General features: G+C 33.2%; 1 protein-coding gene across 13 annotated transcripts in view; it reads right to left on the bottom strand.

The window, feature by feature from the left end:
• LOC138134663 (mucin-2-like) overlaps positions 1-9,722 on the bottom strand; it is a 53,282-nt gene extending 43,560 nt beyond the window's left edge. For all 13 annotated transcript variants that reach the window (XR_011160787.1, XR_011160788.1, XR_011160796.1 and 10 more), the window contains exons 1-3: positions 9,648-9,722; positions 9,410-9,588; positions 9,293-9,357 (exon numbers count right to left, since the gene is read on the bottom strand). Coding sequence is in view for 1 of the 13 variants with exons in the window: in XM_069053053.1 (XP_068909154.1) it covers positions 9,293-9,357; positions 9,410-9,588; positions 9,648-9,665 (262 nt within the window). In the remaining 12 variants the exon portion in view is untranslated. The remainder of the gene's footprint in view (positions 1-9,292; positions 9,358-9,409; positions 9,589-9,647) is intronic.
• Between the last annotated feature and the right edge of the window lie 2,346 nt (positions 9,723-12,068).

The raw sequence follows: 12,068 nt of genomic DNA, 5'->3' as shown, positions 1-12,068 counted from the left end.
GATATGCACCTAACGGTTATAAAATATGGGATCCTAGTAATCAAAAATTCCTAATCGCTAGAGATCTAATATTTGACGAGATAAATTTTAAAATCTCGAGACCTTTATTGCAGATGGACGAAACTATGAAAACTGCAGAGGCTAAAACTGTTATTAAATCTGACAATCATAAAGCAGATAAAACAGTAAATAATTATGTGCCATTTAAAACTGTTAAAACTGATTGTGATGAAGCAAGTAACACAGTGGATAAAACTGTGATGTCCGAAAATGATAAATCTGGTACAAATAAAACAGATAAATCATTGGACAAACAAAACAAACTTGCTAGTCATGAAACAGATTAAACAGTGGACAAATCGGTGTCGCATGAAACTGATAAACCTGTGAAAGAAATTAGTGAAACAGATAAATCAGTAACACCAATCAGAAGGAGTGAAAGAATTAAAAATCGTCCTCAACCCTGTTATAATGATGAACTTACTGAAATGCAAACATACTTAAATTGCATGATTACTTTTCATAATACAACAATCCCTAAATCTTACACTGAAATTAAAGAAAGGGAAGATCGCAAACAGTGGGAGGACGCTATAAATGAAGAAATCCAAGCTCTTGAAGTAAATCAAACTTGGACTTTAATCGATAAACCTATTGGTAAAAATATTATCGGTTGTAGATGGGTCTTCACAATTAAAAATGATGCAATGGGAAATCCTATAAAGTATAAAGCTAGATTAGTTGCTAAAGGTTTCAGTCAACAATATTCAATTGACTATAACGAAACTTTTGCACCAGTTGCAAGAATCACCACCTTTAGATTTTTATTAGCATTTGCTAATCAATTTAATTTACAAATGCATCATATGGATGTCAAAACTGCATTTTTAAATGGTACCTTGAAAGAGCACATTTACATGCAAGTACCTGAAGGTGTTAAATGCAATGAAAATCAGGTGTGCAAATTACATAAATCATTGTACGGGCTTAAACAATCTTCAAGATGCTGGTTTGAACTGTTTGATCAAACTTTAAAAGAAAAGGGTTTTCAAAATTCAAAGGTAGATCGCTGTCTGTATATTTTAAATAGGGGTAGTTTAAAAGGCAATATCTATGTGCTGTTGTATGTTGATGATGTACTAATTATTACTTATAATGCTGAAACCATGACTAATTTCAAAGCATTCTTAATGCAACAGTTTCGAATGATAGATTTAAAACAAATTTCATTGTTTCTTGGTATTAGAATTATCCGTTCTGAAAATGAAATTACCCTAGATCAAAATATATTTCTTAAAAATATTTTGATAAAATTTAATATGAGTGATTGTAAACCAGTAGCTACACCTTTGCCTGTACAAATAAATTATGAAGAACTTAACTCGAATATAAGTTATAACGCACCCTGTAAAAATTTAGTTGGATGTTTAATGTATGCCATGCTCTGTACACGACCAGTTCTTTGTGCAGCAATAAATATTCTGAGTCGTTTTCAAAGTAAAAATAATAAAGAGCTTTGGCAGTGTTTAAAACGAGTATTGAGATATATAAAAGGGACACTTGACCTCAAATTAGTATATAAAAGGTCTACATATACAAACGTAGTTATTGGCTATACTGATGCAGATTGGGGAAGTGATTTGAGTGATAGAAAAAGTACAACAGGATATTTGTTTCGTGTTTTTGAATCCTGTACGATTTGTTGGAATACTAAAAAACAAAACTCAGTAGCAACTTCTTCCACTGAAGCCGAATATATGGCATTATATGAAAGTGTAAAAGAAGCAATGTGGCTAAAATCACTTATGAAAAGCATACACTTTGAAATAAAAGACCCTATAATTATTTTTGAAGATAATAATGGATGCATAAGCATTGCCAATAACCCAACTGATCATAAAAGGACCAAACATATTGATATCAAATATCATTTTATCCGAGAACAAATACAACAAAACACAATAATTTTAAAATATGTTCCAACAGGTCATCAGTTGGCAGACGTTTTTACAAAGTCTCTAGTAGCAGCAAAATTTCTAGAAATTCGACTAACTATTGGAATGGAATAATAATTTTAAGTTACAGTAAGGAAATATTAGTTTTTACTGTTACATTATATTATAGCCTACCATTAGACTTATTTTTATATAAAGTTAATAATTAAATTCAAGGTATCTAGCTCCTGTAATTTTTGAGTGGGAGTGTTAGAATATTGAATTATTATTGTACAAAAAGTACAGTTTTTCAATGTCACGGATGTGCATTATTTCCATTGTGACTTATGTAAGCGAGTGAGTTTTTGTGACTCTCTATTTTTGTCACACCATGCGTTTTTGTCGTTTTTCTTAGTTAGTCAAATAGCTGCTTTCAAATAAATCAGTTCATTCTCGATAATTAGTTTAATTTAAATATCAAAACCTGCGCTTAAACACACCTAAGTCCCATATGAATTAATGAATTTGATGTTAGCAGGTTTCAAATTGAGAGAACCACCAAATCAATGTTCATTAGGTTAATTTACCTTTATTAGCATTCTCAAATTTGTGGCATATTTGTAATTAAAGGGCGAGAATTGCAAATTAGAAACAGAGCGCTTTATCGAAGAAAATAACTAGAATCGTTTGCACTTTTAGTTAGAAAAGTAAGTAAAGTAGAAAGGGAGTCGGTAGAAAACGCAGATAACAGAGTAACGGTAAAGCCAGGTAGTCGTAGAAATCAGAGGTGTGAGTGAGAGAGAGAGAGAATGAAAATTACGAATTAATTTGAACAGTTTTGGGGAATCAAACCAATGTAGAACAATTTTTAGAAGTAGCAGATCAACGGAATTTAGTTGCATGACATAGCACTTACGTAACAGCGTTTCAAGCCCAATTTAGGTTTCAAAATAATGTTAATTTGTTTCATTTTAATTCTGTTTGTTTCATTTTAAATCTGTTTGTTTCATTTACATTCTGTTTTCATGCCGCCGGTCGTTATCGACGGTTTTGCATGATTCAAAATCCGCCGGGAACGTAAAATTCCCGGCCTAGTACTTACAAAAGTGACCTTGACTAAAAATTCGCTAGAGAATGGGCAGGCAGCATTGAATATAGCCAACGGACTCCGTTTCGGCTCAGGGACGCGAGGGTCGTGTGTTCGATTCCGCTTGTGAACAAAATTTTTACTTTTTAAAAATGATTTAAATTTGTCGGCATGAAAAATTTTGTGGATTACACGTCCAGAAAATGTTTTGCGAGTGCTCGTGTTGCTTCGCCTCGGCTAAACCGCCTCGGCTACGCAATATCACTCACACTCGCAAAATATCATTTTCTGGACTTGTGATCCAAATAACTATTGTTTCATTTTAATTCTGTTTGTTTCATTTTAATTATGTTTGTTCCATTTTAATTCTGTTTGCTTCATTTTAATTCTGTTTAATTCTTGGTCTGATTTTTATTATTGTACCTATAGAGTCATTAATTCAGTGTTCCTGTTTAATTCTGTTTGTTCCGTTTTAATTGTGTTTGTTTCTTGATGTTGAGGTTTATTATTGTATAGAGTCAGTAATTTAGTGTTCTTTTTCAGAGTTCTAATTCAACAACAAATTATGTACATTCGGTCTGGTCCTGACAAAGGTCTAAATTTAAACATTTAAATTAATGGTGGAAAAACGGAAACTGTAACTTCAAAACTTCTAGAGATATCGAAAAGGTGTCGCGATCGGCGTAAAATAGAATCGAGCTGATTGGTCACTTTGGTCAAGTAGCGGTTGCGAAAGTGGGGTGCGCCAGAAATGATAAAACCGCATGCGGGACGGGAAACAGGGCTTTTTTGATTCACTCGTAGTTCGATCTCCAAAGCAGCCGGAGGTACGTTCAGTACTTGCAGCAGCCATTTTGTGACCACGTGGTTTACATTTGAGCCATTCCACGATAAATGAAACCGTTTCAACAAAAAATGAATTTAGCTGTTTTTTAAAATTGATTTGTTAATAATGTCACTTTGGATTTAAAATGTCCAAAATCACATTTGAATCTGAACATTTAAATATTTTTTTTGATTTAAATGAAAAAACACTTTCGTAATGAGAGCGCTTGCAAAAAGCTTCTAATTCGCATCAAAATGTTGTAGCTGTGTAGCTACTGTTTTCGAATATTTTGACATGTACCACAAATGTTTTTGTGTTATACAATTAAGGCGTAATTGTTCAGTGTGTCTTTGTTACAAAGGTATGTATGCATATTTATTTACACAAGTTGACAAATACAATTTAAAATCTCCCAATCTCTCGCTGGACAAAGTACAGGGTTATTCTAAATGATTGTAGTCCAAATAGGTCATGCTCATGCTATTACATTTTTGCCGCTTTCATGTGAACTGTCGGTTTTGTCGCTGTCACTGTCATTTTTTAGATGAAAAGTGCGGTGATGAGATTTTTATTTATTTTTGTTAAATTAACGATTGAATCCAATTGTTTTGCAATCAATTTTAAAAATATTGAGTTATTTTGCACCCAATATAACTCCCGTGTGTGAACGGTGTGTACTCATTTATTCACATCATTTTGATGTTTTTTATGTGGAGCGGCAACCATAAATTTTATCATTTAGAATAGCCATGTATATAATTATACAGGGCGATTCAGATAAGACAATGAGCCTGACGATCTGGCGATGCAACCCAAAATATAAATTTCATTTACGCCTTTGATTCAATTTAAATTAGGATTTGCAAGTTGAATCCAAGTTATCATCTTATGTCACTCTGACATCAGCGCAGAGAACGATCATCATTAGTGCCATTCAATTCTCGCGGAATGATAGAGAAATTAGAGAAGCATTATCGGTGTAAACCCAGTACAAAATGTATGAAAGAATGAAACATTAAAGGTAGGCAAACAGTTTTTTATAAATCATAAATTGCAACGATAAACAGGGAGACAAAACAATAGAGAGTTTTTGCAAACCGTTTGATTAGAGAGTTTTTGCAAAACGTTTTAATTGATCGGTAAACGTTATCTTATTTACAAATAAATAAATAATAAATAAAATAAATAAATTTAAATATCAATCACTGCTATGTACTAATGAAATTATTATAATTAATAATATATTATATTAATTATTATAAGCAGTTTTGTAAATGGCCAACGAATCAAAATTTATGGAGATAGCGCCTATCCTTTGAGAAATTATTAATGTTATAAATCTAATCTTGGAACCTTTACTAGATGACAATTTTTCGAAAATTAAATTTCTAATTGATATACGTTATTCGATTAACGTACGTACGACAACGAACTAGAAAAGACGTAATACGTCTTTGGTTTAGAGTTTTCGACAACAACAAATTTTTCTGCAGCCTAGCGACGAGAGAATAACGTACGTTAAATTCGATAAAACGGTTTGCAAAAACTCTCTAATGATTTTTAAGGGAAGAAGGTGTTCAAAATGCCGGCCTCCTGCTTGTTCGCAAGCCGCTACTCTATTGAGGAAAGACCTCCGGACACGTTGTAAAAGTTCCGGCGAAACATTATGGATTGCGTCGGGTATGCGTTTCTGTAGCTCTTCGAGGGTGTGAATGGGTGTCGCGTATACTTGTTCCTTAACAGCACCCTATAAAAAAAAATCTAAAGGTGTCATGTCCGGACTACGGGGTGGCCAAGCATTAAGGGCCCCTCTACCAATCCACTGCTTATTATAAATATGGTCTAGGTACTGCCTAACATGTCCATGGTAATGTGGTGCTGTCCCATCATGTTGAAACCACAAACCACGATAGACATCCAATGGTAAGTTTTCCAAAATTGGCCCTAATATGTTTCGCAAAAAATTTAAGTAGATTTCACCCGTCAAATTTTCTTGGAAAAAAAAGGCCCAATTATGCGATCCCCCTCACCAAACGTTCACCGAAACAATTTGTTGGAAATGTGTTTCACGTATCCACAGTGGATTCTCCTGAGCATAGTAGTGGTAGTTCTGCTTGTTAACACTACCATTGTTAGAAAATTTGGCTTTATCACTGAATAAAATTTTCTGAATAAAGTTATTGTCAACTTGCATTTGGGTTCTGATAAAGTGATAAAAATCTAATCTGCGTTCAAAATCAGTTTCCTTAAGTTCTTGTAGGAGCTGCACATGATAGGGATGAAATTTATTTTCCCTCAGAATACAACAAACTGAAGTTTGGCTAATGCCTTCTTCTCGGGCCACACTTCTATGGTCAATCTGTGGGTTCTCTGCCACGGAAGCTATTACGCGAAGTTCATTTTCCAAAGACCTAGCAGTGCGTTGTCTTCTTCTATTACGGAGAGGCCAATTTATTCTAAGTTTCCTTTCAAGACGTTTAAAAATCATGTCACTAGGATGTCGTCTATTCAGGAAACGTTGGGCATACAAATTCATTGCAACAACAGCATTTTTTCTGCATTCTCCGTATATTAAAACCATGTCGGTTTTTTCGTTGTTGGTATACCATTTTTAACAGGGGTATGAACAATGAACGGTACAATGCAGTGTACAATGTGACAATAAAGACCAGCACTAATGTTAAAGCTTGTCAAAGCACTGTCAGAGCAACATAAGATAACTTGGATTGCAAATCTAAATCGTAATTAAAATGAGATCAAGACGTAAATGAAATCTGTTTTTTGGGTTGCATCGTCAGAACGTCGGGCTCATTATCTTATATGAATCACCCTGTAGCAACACAAGCGAGCTTGACGTTCTCGTCACACATGTTTGCTGAAAGTGACATCTCCTGGGTGTGTGGTCGATTTATTATTTATATCTGTACCTGAACAGGTACCTACAACAAATTAAAAACATATAATTTACCATAATTATTTTGTGAATTTCAAATTTTGATTGTATTTTTCTTCATACGAATATATATATACAGGCTGTTTGATAAAAACGCCTCAACCCATAACTTTTTTATTTATTATCCGATTTCAATGAACAAAAAAATCGAAGATATGTTTTTTCATGCGCTACGAAGTAGGCATAAAATAATTTTTTTGGCGTTATTTTCAGTAGCTTACGATAGTCAACTTTTTTTTTTTAATGGACACATGTAGTTTTTTAGGCTCAGTCTGATAAAGTTTTTTTTTCTGAATCTAATGATGTATTAAAAGTTATCGTTTGGTCCATAGCTGACTGAAAAAAAAAATAAAACAATTTTTAATTGTGGTTCAGTTTATTATGAAATTTTCAAGTGTGCCTTGAAAAACAATTGGAATACAAATAGCAACAAATGTCAAGTGTGATTTTGAAAATTTTCAGGTGCAATCTTGAAGAGTTTTATTATTATTTTCTTGGAAAACATAAATAATAATAATAATTTTATTTTTTATTTTTTTTTAATAATTATTATTTTTTCTATTAACTTTTTGTTTTTGACTAATTACGATTTTTATTACACTCGAACATAAAATAATAGTCAAATGACTGCTATCCTGCATGACTGACAATGTTATTTTATACTTATTTATACTTACACAAAAAAAGGTTAAAAAAGCAGATGAAAACTTCTAAGCTGACGTTTAGATGACATTTATCGTACTTTGTATCCCGATTGTTTTTCACAGCACTCTTAAAAATTTTATATTAAGCTGAACCACAAAAAATGTTTTATTTTTTTTCAGTTAGCTATGAACCAAATGATAACTTTCAATACATCATTAGATCCAGAAAAAAAAACCTTACCAGACCAAGCTACATGTGTCCATTAAAAAAAAAAGTTGACTATCGTTAGCTATTAAAGATAACGCCAAAAAAAAACCATTTTATGGCTGTTTTGTAGTGCTTGAAACCATATCTTTGATATTTTTGTTCATTGAAATCGGGTAATAAATAACAAAGTTATGGATTGAGGCGTTTTTCATCAAACAGCCTGTATATATAATACATTCATTTTTGTTTTAGGCCAGAGTAGGCTATTTTAATTTTTTTAAACGTTGGTATCGGGGCTATGTCAAAATAACAAAATCAAAATTGTTCGAGCTGCCAGTGTCAGATTTGACATTATTATTAAGTATTAAGGTAAATTAGTTTTAAATTTTTGCAATATTTACATTTATCACTAAATACACACATTATTGAGTTCTCTAAACTATGTAGGTAATTAGAAAATGATAATGCTTGGCTACATGGTCATGAATTTTGACAAGAAAGTGTAACCTCAAATATTATACATGATGTATATTGTCATTCAGCCACAGTCTTACCATACAACTCGCCAAATTTCCATAGTCTACTCTGGTCTAAAACAAATGTGAATGCACTGTATATATATAGGTATAGAGTGAAAAGCACATTTATTTTGGACTTAAATGCTCTGAGATAGGTAGGTATAAAATAATTAGAAGTTTGACATAAAGCCTTTACAAGGCTAAGTGTACCTTATTCTATGGAAAATCTATAGTCAAGTGAACGAAATCAATCCCAACTTGAAGAGTTTTGGATAACATTATTTGACAGCGAAACATAGTAAATACGAGGAATAAATACGAGTATGTAGGTAGGTATATGTATCCGGCGTTTTTTTTTTCACCCCGAAGTAGACGTTGAAGTGCCGATTGTGAACGCACTGTACCCACTGGTTACGGATCACGGATCAGTTGTTTGAATCTTACGTTTTACGCGGGTGGTGCGTTCACAATCGACTGTTGAAGGCCTACTACAAGGTGAAATTAAAAAAAAACACCCAATATAATGTCTTTGATTAAAAATAGTGGGTGGGTACTTCGTACATGACCGTATCCCGCATTGCCAACGGACCAATGCACGAAATGGCACTCGCCGCAGGTAAAGACTTGGGACGACGCCCGAATTGGGAATATTTTCAGTAACGCACGAAATAGGAACGCACGAAACGGCACTAATCCATTAGAAAAGCCCAATTTACACAGAAACTCGTTGCATAAATAACTATTATAGTCGACGGATAAGACAACCAGTTTGTAAACATTTCTCACTTTCCCAATTCTAGATTTGGAGATTTTGTATATGACCAAAGCACGAAGACGAGTTATGTTTGGAAGTGGGAAGCAATCATAGAATTGCCTAAAAAAAATTCGCTAATGGCATAGATTAGAAATCTGATTTTTTGAACAAATAATACCCCTAATTGTGAAGTTATTAAATTTACTAGAGGTCATAAAATACGGAGATGTACATACATGTAAGTAAATAGCAAAAATTAATACTACATTAATTCTAATCTGGATTTGTTATTTTTATCAATATTGTTTGGAAAATTTTTACCTGCACTTAGATGAATGGGAATTTTACTTAAGCTAATAATGACTTACCGGTAGGAATTGTGGAGGTTGTTGGAACCAGTGTCACAGCTCGTAGCGAAGGTAAATTAACACACCTTGTTTTTAAAATGATAGATACATTAATATTTTTAGTTTATACACACTTACGGAACTCTTTTGTTATCATCACATATTGTACCATCTCTGCAGCTTCTTACATTTCCTAATAGTAAACTTCGTTTTCCAAAATTGAAACACAGTTGATATTGATGGTTGTTCAAACAGTGAATATTAGTTTGTTTGCATACAATTCCTATAGTTGAATATACTCGAGCAAGTACCAAAAACTACAAATTGCATAAAATCAGCACTCTTTGATATTTTATCTACAAGATTTTTTGTATACCGTCAAAAGGATCTTCATTTTTATTTCTACACTTATGTTCGCTTTTTTACTGTACTTTAAGTATAAATAGGTGTAGTTAAATTATAACAATAAAAGTAATATAATCATAAAAGTAAAACGATAAAAACATTAAATATTTGCTTAAATTTACCTGTCTTTGAAATTATTATACCTAAAACTATTTCTGTGAATGATAATTCGTATAGCACTACTGTTTATTTACATGAAAATTTTTATACCGGGTGTTCGCGCAAATAGTATTTATTTCTGGTGTATTTAACAATACCAATTTGAAATGCTAGAATATGAGGTGGCACAATTACTTCGCCCTCAGCCGCACCCCCTTCGAAATTTTAGATGAACGTTATATTTTAAATGACGGATTATGAAAAAAGACAACTTTTTAGTACGCCCGTGTAAAATTGTTTTTTAACATATACAGACTGATTCACATAACTTTCCGACCCTAACAAATTTTAAATGCAGTTGTTTTGAAATTGTTACAAAATTCTTCTTTTATTGCTATTTGTCATTGTTAACCGCATTATTTAGTTTTCGTGTTCGTGTATCGAGATACAGTCATAACGTGAAAAGTGGTACTCGTATATAACTCTAATATATACATTTTTCAGTTTATATACCTATCTTGACATCTGTCAACGATAAACTCAAAATTACTTTTCAAAATTTGCCTAAATGCCTAAATGAACACGAAAAACGTTGTGTGCACCTCTGCCCAAGAGTGCCTTTTGTCCTCGCCTGTTTTCAAGTCTCGGCTCCGGCTCGACAAGAAAACCCACACTCGGACGAAAAAGATGCACTTTTTGGGCCTTGATACACAAATAAAAATAACTATTTTTTGTTCGGTTAAGACTTTGACTACTTTATTCATTTTTCAAGCGGCGATGTCAAATTCAGCGATGGTCAAAGGTTTTAAAATCCTAAGTACTAAATTGCAGGGCGTGGTTAGTTTGACCCTTAATAACCTGATGTCAATTGCGGCGCTTATCAACTTAATAAACGAAGCCAATCGTTTAGAAATTTTCAAGTAGCACCATACTTCTTAGTATCTGTGGTTACAGATGCTTACTTGAATTATTAAGGGTTATGTAGAGGGTCGAATGGAGGAGAATTCCTTATTTCAGTTTCGTAAATTGTGACATTAATAGGTATGTCTAGCTAAATTAGAAGTGAACGTGCCGAAATTTTGCATCTGTTTGAAAACTACAAATTATATAAAAAGAAGGGCAACAAAGTGAAGTGAAGTTATTACTTATTAATATTATCGTGTACCTGTCCACTCTCTGGAAAGTCAAATGACAAGCTCTGCTATTTACTTGTTTGGAAATCAGTACCTGCTTCCTCTAAAAGATTAGGACTTGGCCACCCCTACAATTTGACACCGGCCATACCAAGTTACGTCTCCGTAAAGCCGGTTACACACGGACGTGGATGTCTTGATACATGCACGTGTCTACATCAGGGTACAAGCAAAATTTCTGGCAAAAACAGACACACCATCGCGGTGTTCTTTGTTCTCCTGATTGTGCATTCAACAACGTGGCTTTATTTTGCGTCCACCTTGACGACGTTGCTTACGCGTTCACGTATGCGCATGGATGTCTCAAGGCATCCACATCCGTGTGTGGCGGCCTTATGTGTTTATTCACATCCTCAATTTTCCATTTGGTAAAGTTAAAGACGCCAGACCCATCCCAACATTTCCCATGGAGAACGGATATGCATCGGTTAAATATTTAATATTTTATAGAAATGCATAGAGTTATGTCATTCGACTAATTTCGTTCCATAGATATTCTTATCTATTAAAACAATATCGTTCACTCAATGGAATTGACGCAACGTAATTTCTTGTAAAAATTTCTTAAAAAATAAATATTTACTTTGTTTAGTGAATACGTTTCAAACAAGAATTTTATCTGTTTAAGGAAAGCCTTGGCAATTTAGTTGCTATACTTGGGTTTAAAAATGTATACCGGGTGTTAGGGAATTTCAGGGTGAATTTATCAGGGAAAATGTGGTCGAATATTTTTATACCGTTTTTGGATAAATTAAAGCGTTTTCTAAAAATAAAATTGTTCCCTGCAGTTTTGGGACTGTTGAAATATTGCTTCGTGCACGAAGAAATCTTATATGTTTGGGTTTTAAAATGATTGGTTGGTAACGAGTCGAAATTTACTACTGTCAAAGTCTACACTTTGGCTTGATCTATCTTTTATTGGTTGCCTGTGAAGGTATGTTAATGCTTGTATTAGGGCAAACGGAGGACATTTTGAACATTTATGTTGAATTTTTTCATATATAATAAAATAAGTGGTATAATTTTTTCCGACAAAATTTGTCATTTAAGACATGAGTAGCTTTTGCAACGAAAATTACACGAGTCGACGAAGGAGACGA

This window comes from Tenebrio molitor, chromosome 7, assembly GCF_963966145.1.
Source record: "Tenebrio molitor chromosome 7, icTenMoli1.1, whole genome shotgun sequence".
NCBI lineage: Eukaryota > Metazoa > Arthropoda > Insecta > Coleoptera > Tenebrionidae > Tenebrio > Tenebrio molitor.
This window is presented reverse-complemented; position numbering and strand designations above follow the sequence as displayed.